The following is a 14,330-nucleotide window of genomic DNA, read 5'->3' on the forward strand; positions in this document are numbered from 1 at the left end:
GGAGTATTAGGTATGTTTGCTGGCTTGAGATAGATAGATGGATGGATGGATGTTAATTAAAAAGGCAGTATAAAAATATCATCATCATCTTTGGGGGGATTAATTTCTATCATTTCGAAAGAGCTTTCTATGAGCTTATTTATCATTCAAATAAAAAGCAAAAATAATTATTATAGTATTGTTGATGCACAGATGCTTATGGAAAAAGTAAGCATGTGTCCAGTTCCTAACTACAGAAATGCTAAAGATTGAAAAATTTTGATAAAGTCACTATATATGAATAACTGGAATTTACTTGAACTTTCTTTATAAAGTGATCATTGTCTGGTTTCCTATTTTGATTATTACCTGCAAGTACGACATCATGTTATTATCCAGTACTTTAAACATTATCTTAACAAAGAAAATAGCAAAAGAAGTTAAATGCTTACGGATGACGAGAATTTAGGGCATCATATCCATTATATTTGCCATAAGTATACTGAGACTGCAGGTGTATCCACCTGTGATGGAATGTCTTATTACTTGGGAACCTCTGAACTTGGTGGGATTTTTTTCTATTATACACATCTAAACAGTCCAGTACTGTAAGGAAAGCAGAAACAATCAGATGAAAGAGTAAGATGGCCTTCACTCATCAAGCAAATGTTATATCCCAGCAATAGAGGTTTTCAGCAAAGCACCATTCTGTTGGAACAACATAGAAACAGCCATATATATTGTTTCAGTGTCCTACTCTTTTGAGACTCCTGAGTTAGCTGGATAATTTATTCAGAGACCTACTTGATCTTTTGGCTTTCTTTGCTTCAGTTGTACAGCAAAACCTCAGTTTAATGGACTTTGGTTTAGGGAATTTCAGATGCAATGGACAAAATCCCATCTGCCATTTTATGCTTGTGTAAAATCCAATTTGCCATGTTATGCATCTGCAAAATCCCAAACAGGTTTAACAGTCACCTCTTCTCTGCTTTTAATCAGATAAAGTTCAGGTCATGTATTATGATTATACAAACACATAAATCAAGCTTATATATTCATAAATAATACTGTTAGTGAGAGGAAGGCATGTTTTAGTCAACAGTGGTGACACTATCAGTTTTTTAAAACAGAAATAAAAGAAACGTAAGAGGTGCAGAACTCTTTTCACAAAACCATTGGGGAACCTAGTATTTTGAAGTATTCAAACTTTGCTGACTTGATTATGTAGCATGGGGAGCCAATTTTGAGTTTAAGGACTATATTCCTTGATAACTTTTTAAATGCCACATGCCAATAGTAGCTGAGATAAAAGTGTCTGGAGCCAAAGCCACATAACCAGATTCATTCAGACATGCATACCTCATCCAAACAAATCCATACATAAAATCTCATTCACAAAATAGTATACAATAAAATCAAACATTGAAGTAATGCTTTCCAGTATCCCTTAAAATAGAATGGATTTACCTTCCTTATCTGGTTTCTGATAGCACATACCCATGTCTGGTTTCATATGACCCGCAAATTACTAGACTGTAAAGTGCTCTACATATTTGTCATTTACCACTACATCAGGGTTTTTCAAATGTTGTGGGTTATCCTCCTATCCCCCCAGACAGCAATCCAGACAGCCACAAGTACACACACTGTGGGCTCTGGAGTTGGATCTCTGCCACACTACACTGGAGCACCAGGCACAACAGGAACAAATTCTGTAATGACCATGTCATCCTACATATCTAAGTTCCCAACATTTTGCAATTCACCTCAAATTTGCTTATGATCACGACCCACAGTCTGAGAACTCCTGGACTACATGTAACTGATGAAGTGGCTTTTTAGATTGATTGCATCATGTAGCACTGTCTCTTTTATCTTCCCCACATTGAATTAAAGTAAAAATAATTAAAGTGATTCATTAAATGTCTGACTCCATAGTATTAAAAGTATAATATTACCCTAAAATTTTTTTTAAAGGTCATTAAGTTATTTTGAATACAGTATTCACAGAATAGAATACTTGATTGAATTGTAGCTAGCCTTTATTCTGGATACAAGGTCATTGGGCTTTTTCAAATGGAGGTGTATTAAATCAACTGAGCCCTTCAGTGAATTGTTTACATCATCACTGGACAATTTGCTCCATGCCCTGGCATCTTTTTTCTGCACTCTAGAAGTTTTAGTCAAATTTCAAGCAAATAAGACATGCTGTAAAGTATGGTAGCATTAAGTGGGATGCCCTACATAATCATTGGAAAGGATGCTTGCCCTGCCCACGTCTCAGTGTCTAAATATGGGGGGTCCCAAATATTTATTGATTTATTTTTTATCCCACCTTTATTATTTTTATAAATAACTCAAGGCAGCAAACATACCAAATACTCCTTCCTCCTCCTATTTTCCTCACAACAGCAACCCGGTGAGGTGGGTTGGGCTGAGAGAGAATGACTGGCCCAAGGACACCCAGCCAGCTTTCAGGCCTAAGGTGGAACTAGAACTCTCAATCTCCTGGTCTCCAGCCCAGCACTTTAACCATATGTCCAAATGAGCAGACAAGAGTCTTATAATTTGCCTTCTTTTGCTGGGAGGAGTTATTTTGGCACAAGGCATAGGAGGTGCCCCTATTGCAGGGCTTCTTAAATGGTTATAACCTACTTGGGGGTCACAAACTAATCTGAGGAGAGTTGTAGAATTGGGTGGTGGGGGGGTTAACACATACAGCAGAATCAGTTTCATAATTCATTCCCACTCTGCCTGGACAGCTCCATTGGTCTTGCAAGGATCCACCCCAGATGCTTGTCACATGCGTGGTCATGCCCAGATCATTTCCAAGGGGCACGTATGTCCATGTGTGTGTGAGAGTATGGGGAAGGGTGTGAGGATGAGCTGTCTAAACACCATGGGCTGGATTTTAGGAGCTGTGAAGGTCTGGGTGAGCTCAAAATACCAGCATCAGCTTTGCTACTCTCTGCCAGCTCTTTTGCTTGTAGGCCTCTAGATTTTTATTCTAACTAAAGGATTATAGAGGAATTTGGCTTCAACAACTCTGCCTAAAGGGAAATATTCTGCTCTATGAATCAAAAACAACTTAATCTTCTCTGTTTAGTTGCATGTACTGTTGTCTGAAGGATTATGTTCACCCTTCCCTTCTCCAGTTAGTTGAGCTTTCTGTTATTAGACTTGGAAAACAAGGACCTTTATTGTTTATTAAAGGTACCAAGAAACTTTACACTTTGTTGTGCATCATTCAGCTACAAGGAAAGGAATTTATACCTTGTTGGATGAATTATACAGAATCAATTATTGATTTATTTCCTTGGCAAGAATGCCTGGTAAAATTCAAGTCTTCCAAGAGAAGATGTCATTTCCTTCAAAAAATATACCTCTCTTGTAGATGAGCATTACTGTAGTACTGTTTGTAGTTGAGAAGCAGAAGAAATTATTTAACCAGTTATTAATTTAAAGAATACAAGCTTTAATTTTTTTTTCATGTAAAAACAAATAATTATTTTCTTTCAATATGCACACACACTTGCTCTAGATTAAACCAAAAGGAATGTCTAATCCAGCATGAATGATTTTATTGTATTAAAGTACTTCTATTTATCCTGAATCTCCCAATTTTCAGCCTCACTGCAGAACCCTGTTAATTTTCTTTGCATGAATTATTTTATAGTTTTACTGTGTCCCCTCTTATTCATTTTTTAACCTAAAAATATACAAACACAGCCATTGTCTGCTTTTCTGCACTGCTCACAATTACCAAATGCTGGGTTGCTTTCTGGAGCCATAGGATCAGTATAAAACCTACCGATTTAATTCCAGTTTCTGCTAATTTGACTGACATCTCTGATTGTAACAGTAATTCCCCCATGTTGAAAAATCCTTTTGAAGCTCATCTCCTTTTGCTTTTAAGTACCAAAATTTCAACCTTGGTCTTGTTTATGGTGGGCAGGCTCCATTCTGATACATATATTAGTTCGTTGTAAATGCTACTGAAACAATAAACTCCTTCTACTCATCCTGTGGGGCAGAAGCCATAATTTATGAGCAATCCTATAAAATATATACCTCTTCTAAAAGTAGAGCTGTCTTTCTGGCAAATATACAAAATATGCATTCATTCACAATATCCCTTCATATAAGTGAAATGTGCTCCTCATAGCATGCAGCTATTAATCTATGCAAAGAGGTTAAATTGTAGCTTGGATTCCTTTACTGTATTTACCTTTGTCTTTTACTTCTGAAAACTTGCCAGAACAATAAAGCATGGTATTGCTTATTGTGCTTAACTATGGTTTATACAATAAATCTGTATTAGCTGGGTTTGCACAACATCTGAAACCATAAACAATGGTTCACAAAGCACAATGGTTGGGATCATACAATCAAGATTGGACAAACTATTATGAATCAACATACTGTATAAAACCAGTTTATAAAAAAGAAAGGAGGCAAGTGCCTGCATGATGTCTGGGAGAAGACTCCCTTGCCTTCTTGGCAGATCAAAACTAAAAAAAGCAAGAAAGCTTCCTTTCTCTTCCTCTTATGTTCCACAAGAGAAAGGTTAGATAACGATGAGATAAAACCAATATAGGTCTGTTATGGCTTGCAAAACGTTTTCTGCATGGCAAACACATTATCTCAGTTCTTTTTTTTAAAAGGACCAGCCTTTAATTTTAGGAATGTGTAAGAATAACATGTATAGTATCATTTAAACAGTTAGTGGTAAATAAGGTGGAAACGTTCTCCTATTACTTGGAGTTGAAAAATGGCTTTGTGTGTATGTGCCTAGATGTAATTTAGCTCCCAAATTGTCACTGCAAACTAATACTGAACAAACACATTTAAGACGCGCATAGTGCTTTCCTTTGAGCGCAGTGAAACATGGAAGATTTGGTAGGTATGCCTAACGTGAGCGCCAAGTGACTGAGAGTAAACTTCAAAAAAAGACGTGCGGTTGTTAGCCTGAGGGGGATGGGTGTCGTCATATTTATTTAATTAGAAAACAAGGCCAAGTTGCCTCCCCACCCCCCGGAGAGCGCGCGTCCCTGCCATCGAGAGCAGCGGAGCTAGGTGGCCTCCGGACAAGCAGAAACGCTTCGGAGCCTCGGGAGTGGGGAGGAGAGAGGTACAACCGGGGCCGCCGTGAGAAACGACTCCGGCGACTTCTCGCGAGAAACCAGTCGTCGGCCATTTTGCCATTGATTGGCGCAGACGGAGGGAGGGAGGCAGGGCGCCTTCACTGAGTGGAAGGGTAGGGGCCAGGCGATAAGGGAAGGACGGTTAGGAAGAGAAAAGAGGAGGGAGGAACGTGAGGATGAGTCTCTCGCCACCCCCCTCGCCACCTTCTCCCTCCTCCTCCTCCGGAGGCTCCTCTTGCTGACGACGACTCCCCGCCCGAGTGCCCCGCCGGCCCCAGGCTGGCTGCGCCACTGGCCATGGTGCCCAGCGAAGACAACCAGCTGGTCCCTAAAGAGGTGAGCGCGCCTTCGCGCATGTTTCGGGCAGGCCGCGCCTGCGGGCGGCAAAGGAGGAGAGGCGAGCGACGCCTGCCGTGCTGGAGAAGCCGGCGAGGCCGAAGAGGCGCGCGGCGAAGGCCTTCTTGGGGTTAGGCAAGGGAGCTCCGGGCGGTCCCTACCCGCTAGCGAGCTGGCTGCGGTGAGACGGTCTCGCTGCGAAGCCTGGCAGTCGGGCGGAGAGAGCGGGTAGGTTCCAGTGAGCGGCGTTTTAGGAAAGGCCTATCCGCTGGAGGCCCTGCGGCAGGCGCTGGAAAAGGACGATTAAAAACCTCTCGCAGGAGGCGGCGGGCGGGAGGGATCGGGGGAAGAACTGTCAGTGGGAAGCCTGGGGTGGGGAAAGGTTGAGGGATATTCATTCGGGTTAGGGGACAAGGAAGACCTGTGGAGGATTTTCCATTTCTCTCCTCAACTTTTGATGACGGCAGTTAACGCAGATTCATTTGCTGGCTTTGCGTTTGCTCAAAGAGATCGGATAGAAAGCATTCTTGGAAGAGTTAAAGACATTATGTTAGTAAGAACTCTGAAAAAATAAGGCCACAGGTTTGCCGGCATGGATGCTGTTTTGCAGATGTAGATAAAAGTTGAAGGATTGTTGGAAAGAGAAGTTTCTTTTCAGGTAGTTTTAAGAACTGAGTTTTGTGAGTTAGAGTGGATAGTTTTTGTGTGTGTTTTTTATATTCTTATATTATGTAATTCACGTGGTAGCAATTGCCCCACATGAATTTTTAAGCTATGTTTAATTGCTTTATAGATTGCACTTAATAATTTTGTATTTTTATTATCTATTAAGATTATTGATTTTATTGTTGATAGTTTTAGTGACAGTTTTTACTCCTTTTGTAAAGTATTCTGGCCTTCAGTGAGAGGAAGAACAGTGTGGTGGTGGTGGTGGTGGTGATGATAGTAATAGTATTAGAGTCAGATTGGTCTAGTGGTTAAGGTAGTGGATTAGAAGTTGGGAGAGCATGGAAACCCTGAGTTCTAGTCCTGACTTAGGCACAGAAGCCAGTTGGGTGTCTTTCAGCCAGTCACTCTCTCTCAGCCCTAGAAAGAAGATGCTGTCAAGCCACTTCTGAAAATGTCAGAAAAAAATGCATGGATTTGTTCCTGCAGTAACTGGGAATCAGACTTGATTGACCATAACAATAGGACTGTAGTAGTAGAAGCAGCAGCAGCAGCAGCTGCAGCAGCAGCATTCTACATAGAACTGTAGCTGTCAATTTTTTATCTTTTGAAGGAACCTTATCCACTCAACTTGTCTGCCATAGAATCCCTATGCATAGCAGAGGATACTGTGATTGCTTATATACATATAGCATACGTATGCTTAGTTCATGGGGTTGGAATTAGGCTTGGTGGATCTCATATTTGTCCCTTGTGATTTGAAAGTTCGTTTGAGCAGACATGTGATATTTATCATTATACACAACAACATAAAATCACAGCTGCCAGTTCTTTAGCTGGTGTTGGCCTTCATTCACATTGAGTTCTTCCCAAGAACCTAGGGATGTTGTTGTATCAGCGTAGTGGATGTGCAGTTCCAAGCAGTGAGGCCTTTTGCAATCGACAGATGGAAATTTTGTCAACGCACAAATGTTCTAAGTGCTGTCCAAGGCTTTTTGGTATGGCACCCAGAATGCCAATAACCACTGGGACCACCACTGCGGTTTATGCCATAATCTTTCAACTTCAGTTTTCAGATCTTGATACTTCTACAATGCTTTGTCTTCTATTCTACTATCCCCTGGCATTGCCACATCAACTATTCATACTTTCTTCTTTTCAACCACAGTTAAATCTGGTGTGTTCTGCACCAAGACTATATCATTCATCTATTATTATTATTATTATATTTTTATCCTGCCTTTTAAAAATGTATTTGGTCAACTCAAAGCGATGAACATGCCTAATGCTCCTTGCCTCCTATTTTCCCCACAACAACCCTGTGAGGTGTGTTGGGCTGAGAGAAAGTGATTGACCCAAAGTCACCCGGCCAGCTTTCATGCCTAAGGGAGGCCTAGAGCTCATAGTCCCCTGGTTTCTAGGCCAGCACCTGAACCACTACACGAAACTGACTCTCAATTTACTTTCCCTCTCCAACTGTGTCATACTGAAAAATAAGCAGATATAGACGATGTAATTCTCAGGGAAGCTGATCTACTGCGATTTAATCTTGTTACTCATAAGTCCTTGTTCTCCTAAGCAAATTTCAAATTAGTGGACTTTGATGTTAATAAAGAAAATGGCACAGAACCTTGATACAGCCCTTTAAATGTAATAAGGATTTTTGATGTTTAAAGTTTTAATCACCTGTAGATGTCACTTGTACATCAGACTAAATAATGCGCTTGTTACTGTAAGAGAAGACATAGGTAAAGTGTACAGAACTACTCTGAATACTTTGCATGATAGTGTATTGGTCAAATACGTAGACGTCTTATGTTAGGTTTTGATACTGAAGCAGCCTACAGGTGTGTGGCAGCTTAATATAGCATGTGAATTTATCATGGGATTGCAGGAACAATTAGAGGACCTGTTTAAAGTAAAAATAGTCTCATATTTAATTGTTTTGAAACCTACTAGAGGGAACTGAGAGGGGGAACTTTAACAGTTGGATGATGACACAGCATATAATCACAGTTCATTGCTGTACTGAAATCCTGATTTCAAACTTACTACATAACACATTCAGTATAATGCATCTGTTTTATGGCATTAGTATAAATACATAACTTCATAAAAAACACATAAATAAAATAGCTGTTTCAATACTCATGACAGTTGCTGTAAACAGTATTTTCCTGTTCTCCCCCCACACCCCCCATAATGTTTTTTATAGTTTTTACATTGATGTTACAGTGTTACGGATTTCTTAAACCCTAGCCAGCATTATTTACCATTTTTCTACCTTAACCATTAATTTGATACGTTGCTACTAAATCAGCCTTCTCCAACTAGGATTCCTTCCAGATATGTGCACTTCAATTTCCAGAATTCTCAACAGTGACCATGCTAGCTGGGGACTTCAGAGAATTGAAGTCCACCCATTTGGAGAGTGTCCAATTTGGGGAATGCTGTACTAAAAGATAGAGAGGACATTATTTTGGCAGCAAGTTTATTTTTTAAAATAATGGACAGCTCTGCCTATAAAACCTTAATAATATGTAATGATTATCTAGACATACATGAGTGTTACATGACATACATAGATCACAGATATGTTCTCAATGAGGGAGAAATGAATAATAATAGTTCAGCATTAGTTGATGTCCAAGAAGCAAAGGGGGTGTTTGGCAGTAATTATAGATAACTAGCCCAGGCTGGAATGATTAATGGCAGAGTCTGGCTGTGATCATTGTTCTAGTTATAAAATGCATTTAGACTATCAATTTAAACAGCATGAGCTATGAGGATTTCAAATGCTTTCCCCTTTTGGGAAAGGGATTCTGGGAAAACAGAAAATAATAATCTTCCCAAATCATATGTTTTGAAGAAATCAGTTACTTATATCTGTAGATAATATAAAGAAAGCAATACTATATTGTGTTTCATAATTTTGTCTTTCTAGTTTTTATTAGGCAGGAACATAGAATAGAACACACCAACCAATAAAATATATACTTAACAGTTTTCTTAATTTGAGTTAATCCTGTTTGGAAATTAATCTTGTTTATGTTTATTGAGAAATACTTTCTGAATGGAATCAAAAAGATTTCTAAATTGCAGCTTATTTTTCAAGTATGTGTGCTTATGAATGCAGTCTAGTGTTAAAAGTATTTTTATGTATAGGAAAATAGAAAAATACACTATTCCATATTTGTTTAATGATGATGACAGGCAAGAAAAACATGGAGTATGATACTTTACTCTCTCCCTTTACTGATTACTTAGTAAAGGTAAAGGTTTCCCTTGACGTAAAGTCCAGTCGACTCCGACTCTAGGGGGCGGTGCTCATCGCCGTTTCTAAGCCTTGGAGCCGGCGTTGTCATAGACACTTCACTGATTACTTAAGCATGGTAAAAAAGTTTATAACAACCAAAAATGCTTTTCTTTAATAAATTCCTATGTAATTAATTCCTAAGCAGTCGTTCAGAATGCATGTGTTAAACTTTGAATACCTGTTCCACAATGTGAATGAAAAGAAATTGCTGATTTTTTTTTAACTTTAACAAATTCTGAGGTTGCAGAACAAATGCCAGTACAACATGTTAAAAAAGAGAGAGACAGTGATATGACTTGGACAGTGTCAGAGTGTATGATTAATTGGTACATGTAATAAGAACAAGAATTTTTTGAAATAAATTATTAGAAAAGCCAGGATATTAAAAATAAGACCTGTAATAGTAGAAGCATCTTGATCGGAAAGAATTGTAACTGTTCTTCTCTATATTTAGGTTTAAATTTGCAGCAATTCTCTGTAGACTTAATAGTTTACCTTTTAAAAAATATTTTAATATATGTAAGGTTAGCTTTGCTGTATGCTTCTGGCTCTTGTAGTTTATTTATTTATATATTTTATTATTCAAATTTCTATTACCACCCATCTCCCCCCAAAGAGGGGGGAGTTTATCTCCCCACTCCCCAATAGATGTTTCCATTTGCTTAAATTCATACACTTTTCAAAGAAGTGGTTTCAAATGTCAGTTGGCCTTTAGTTATTTAACTGCAATAAAATAATTTAAAGAAGGACTTATTAAAGGAATCGTTCTTTATAAGAAAAGAATATTAGGATGGCAACCATAATGGAAGAATATCTTGGATTTGGAACGTAAGAGCCCACTAAATTAGGCCACTGGGCCATCTTAGTCCAGCATTCGATGTCAAACAGTGAAAATCAGATTTTTTCAGGAAACTTGCAAATATGGACAACAGGTTCAAAGTCCTTCTCCATGTTGCTCATTAGCCGCTAGTATTTAAGACATACTGCCTACAATTTGGTGACAGTAAGTAGTAATCAAGACTAGTAGCCTTTATAGCATGATAGTGTGAAATGTTAAGAGGGATAATTTAACAACGTCCAGAGAGCCAGAAGTTCCCTGGCCTTAACCTAAGTAGTAGCAAATTCTGGACTATATATGATTTGGAAACAGACTTGAAAGCTGTAGACTTCAACTGGTTGGAGTGTATAGGAAAGCTGGGGCAGTTATTCCTGCTGTCAGCTGAAACAGTTGATTGGTATACCACCCACATGAGAACAACATTTCTTTGTAGTTTCAGCAGACTCTTCTCAGCCATGCTTTATGATAGTCCTGGAACTAATGGAGCTCTCTGTATGAAAAATGTGTGATGTACTATTGAACTTCATTTGGTTTTCTTAATAAAATTATTTGAAATACCCAGCACAAAAATCCTTAATCGTTGGTAATTGTAGTAGAAACTTAGAGTCCATCCCAGTTTGCATATCCTAATTGATGTGACTTGCTAAGAGAAAGGTGCTATGGTTGATTGTTGGTTGTGTGTGTGTGTGGGGGGGGGGGCTGAGCATGGACAAAACTGGGCAGAAGAGAGGGGAAGTCACTGGAGGGGTGAGTGTGTGCTATAACATCTCAGTAGTGATGAGTAAGGGGAAATATGATGGGAGACGGGGGTGGGCTGCTCTCAGGGACCACTCCACAGGTATATTGTTCCTGTGGTGCGTTCCACCCCCACAATCTCTTTCCTGAGACCCAGTTGGCAGACCTTCAAGACTCTGGGAGAGGAGGCAGCTGGGTGAAGGAATGCAGGTTGGGGAGGCTGGAGCTTGCTATGGTGGTCTCCTATCACACAGCTGGGACAGGACGGGTGGCCTCACACTGCACCACTGGGCTTGCCACCCTGCAAGGCAGGGTGCAGGGCTTCCAAAAAGGCAGAGATGGGGGGAGATAGGCATGGGGTTGAAGGCAGTGTTGGGGGCTGGGAGAAACCAAGCCCGGAATCGCTTGTATTGGCGTGGGTGCTCAGGCTAATGACAGGTAAGATTCACTTAACAATGGCAAGGGGAATTGCTAGGATTGCCGTCACTAAGCAATGCCATCTTGCTTTATAACCATATGGCTTGGTGACGGAAATTTCAGGTTCAATTACTGTCGTTAAGTGAAGACTACCTGTAAGACAGCCACCCTCATCCATGACTTGATCTGGTGACCTGATGTGTATCGCCGAAATCTGGATAGGACCGAAATGGGGTGTTCCCCTTTCTGAGATGTGCCCTGCTGGGTTGTCATCAGCTGAGACCGCAGGATAAGGGGGGTGCAGTGGCAGTGGTTATCCAACATACTTGGGAGGCATCCAGGGGCACTGTCCCACAGATTGCTGGGTGCAAGATCCTATTTTATTAGCTTGGGCTCTAGGGATCAGTTGGGATTGTTGCTATTGTCTCAGCTTCCTTGCTACATGGCAACCTCCCTGCCTGAGCTCCTTGACTCCATGGCTGGGTTGGCAGGGGAGTTCCCCAGGCTTATGGTCTTGGGGGACTTCAACTTGCCTTCTCTGGGGGCAGGTTCTGAGGTAGCTAGGGAGTTCATGACCATCATGACAGCTAGGGTCCTGTCTGAGGTCATCCAGGGCCCATCACATAATAATGGTCATACACGTGACCTGTTATTTCTGTCAGAGTAGTGGCAAGGTGTTCAGGATTTGGGGGAGATATTAGTTTCTCCCCTGTCATAGTCCGATCACTCCCTGGTGAACCCGCAGTTCTCTGGCATCACCCCTCACCACAGGGAGGCTGGAGCTGTTAGATCAGTCCACACCAGGCAATAGACCTGGTTGGGTTCCAGAGGTAGTTTGAGGTTGTTCCAGAAGGTCTGCTGCATGTCCCAACCAAAGCCCTGGTGGCCACCTGAAATGAGAGGGCAGCTGAGGCTTTGGATCGAATCATGCCTGAGTGGCCTCTCCATGCCCATGGGTTCTGGGACTCCTTCTGGTTTATGGAGGAGTTTAGGGAGATAAAGGAGGTGAAAAGACATCTAGAGTACTACTGGTGGATGACAGGGAGCGAATCCAAGTGGACACAGGCTTGAGCCACTGTTAGAGCCTACCTCGTGGTGGTAAAGGAGGTGAAACATAATTATTTCTCCACCGTTATTGCATCCACAGATAGCTACCTGGCAGCCCTGTTTCAGGTGACTCAGACCCTCCCTGGAGGTGGTGGTGCTCCTTCTCAAGTGCCATCACTCAACCCAACTAGTCTGGACAGTTTTCATCCAGTTTCCAACCTTCCCTAGGTTGTGGAGAAGGTGGTCACACTGCAACTTCAAACAACTCTGTATGAAACAGATTACGTGGACTCCTTTTAATCGGGATTCAGACTGGCGTATGGGACTGAGACAGCATTGATTATGCCCTTGGATGATCTCTGGGGGAGCAGGATGGGGGTAGTGTATCCATCCTTGCTCTTCTTGAGATCTCAGCAGCTTTCAATACCATCAGTCATGGTACCATTCTGGACCGGTTCCAGGAGTTGGCAGTGGGTGGCACTGTGCTGTGCTGGTTCTTCTCCTTCCTCTTGGTGTTTTTAGGGAGGGAGAATGCCAGCTTGCGGCCCCTCCTTTGTGGTGTGCTGCAAGACTTGGTCCTTTCTCTCTTCCTGTTTAACAAGTACATTAGGCCACTGGGAGAGGTCATCTGATGGTTGGGGTGAGCTATCACCAGTATGCTGATGATACCCAGCTTTTCATCTCCACCCCAGGCCACCTGAGTGATGCCTTGGATGTCCTGTCCCACTGTCTGGAGGCTATGGGGGCCTGGATGGGGCACAACAGGCTTTGCCTCAACCCAAACAAGACTTGAGTGGCTTTGGGTGTTTGGATCTTCTACTGCTGAGGATCTTCCATCATTGGTCTTGGATGAGGTGGCACTGCCTCAGAGAGACCTGGTGTGCAATCTGGGGGTCCTCCTGGACTCATAGCACCTGCTTGAAGAGGAGGTGGCAGCTGTGGCTAGGAGGGCCTTTCTACAACTTGGGGTTTTGTGCCAGATGCGCCTGTTCCAGGACCGGGAGGCCCTGTTCTGGCACTCATGCCCTTGTGACCTCCCGTCTGGACTCCTGCAATGTGCCCATCATGGGGCTGCCCTTGAAGAGCATTTGGATGCTTCAGTGGTTCAGAATATGGCAGCATAGGTAGAGCTGCATTGATTGCCGGTGTGCTTCTGGGTGCAATTCAAGGTGTTAGTTGTTACTTTTAAAGCCCTTCATGTCTTGGGGCTGGGTTGTTTGAAGGATTGTCTCTCCTCAGTTGTTTCTACCCATCCAGTCTGGTCAGGCAGGATAGGCATGCTTCAGGTCCCATTGGCTAAGGAATGCCAGTTAGTGAGGCCCAGAAGATGTGCCTTTTCTGCCATAGTACCCACCCTATAGAACATTCTTCCTCTGGAGATGAGGATGGCACTGCTGGCTTTTTGTAATGCCCTAAAGACCTGGTTCTGGGCCCAAGCACATTCTTGCTGTAATGCTTCCAACTTCATATCTGAGCCAATAATATCCAATTACTTCCAGTGATAACCTGTTTTTCTGTCTGCTTCTGATGGGCCTGACTAATCACAAAAAGTCTTGCTTTTTTAGGAAGAAGGAGTTAATATCCCCTTCATAAATGCATACTTTACTACTACACCTACCAATTAATCAGTGTATTGTGTACACTTTCCATCCTCTTTTAAAAACCTATTATTGGTATTCCAAAACAATTGGAGAGTATGAAATTTTAGGCTTTACTTTGTAGATATTGATGCCTAATAGATGGATGATGGGTAGAGATGCTCTGTGATTTGATAATATGAGTGTGGCTCCGCAGTGCCGCTGCGATGGTCATGTTGTAGTATGGGAAAGGAAGAAATTTGAATCACCAAAAT

At 41.6% G+C, this 14,330-nt stretch overlaps 1 protein-coding gene across 3 annotated transcripts in view; it reads left to right on the forward strand.

Moving 5' to 3' along the window:
- The first annotated feature begins 5,200 nt into the window (after window positions 1-5,200).
- The window catches only part of USP47 (ubiquitin specific peptidase 47), a 57,679-nt gene continuing 48,549 nt past the window's right edge, over window positions 5,201-14,330 (forward strand). For 2 of the 3 annotated variants that reach the window (XM_063289472.1, XM_063289473.1), the window contains exon 1: window positions 5,201-5,459. In XM_063289472.1, the coding sequence (XP_063145542.1) occupies window positions 5,421-5,459 (39 nt within the window). In that variant the 5' untranslated portion in view covers window positions 5,201-5,420. The remainder of the gene's footprint in view (window positions 5,460-14,330) is intronic. The other variant, XM_063289474.1, reaches the window with a different exon arrangement.

This window comes from Candoia aspera, chromosome 1 (genome assembly GCF_035149785.1).
Source record: "Candoia aspera isolate rCanAsp1 chromosome 1, rCanAsp1.hap2, whole genome shotgun sequence".
In the NCBI taxonomy this organism is placed as follows: Eukaryota; Metazoa; Chordata; class Lepidosauria; order Squamata; family Boidae; genus Candoia; species Candoia aspera.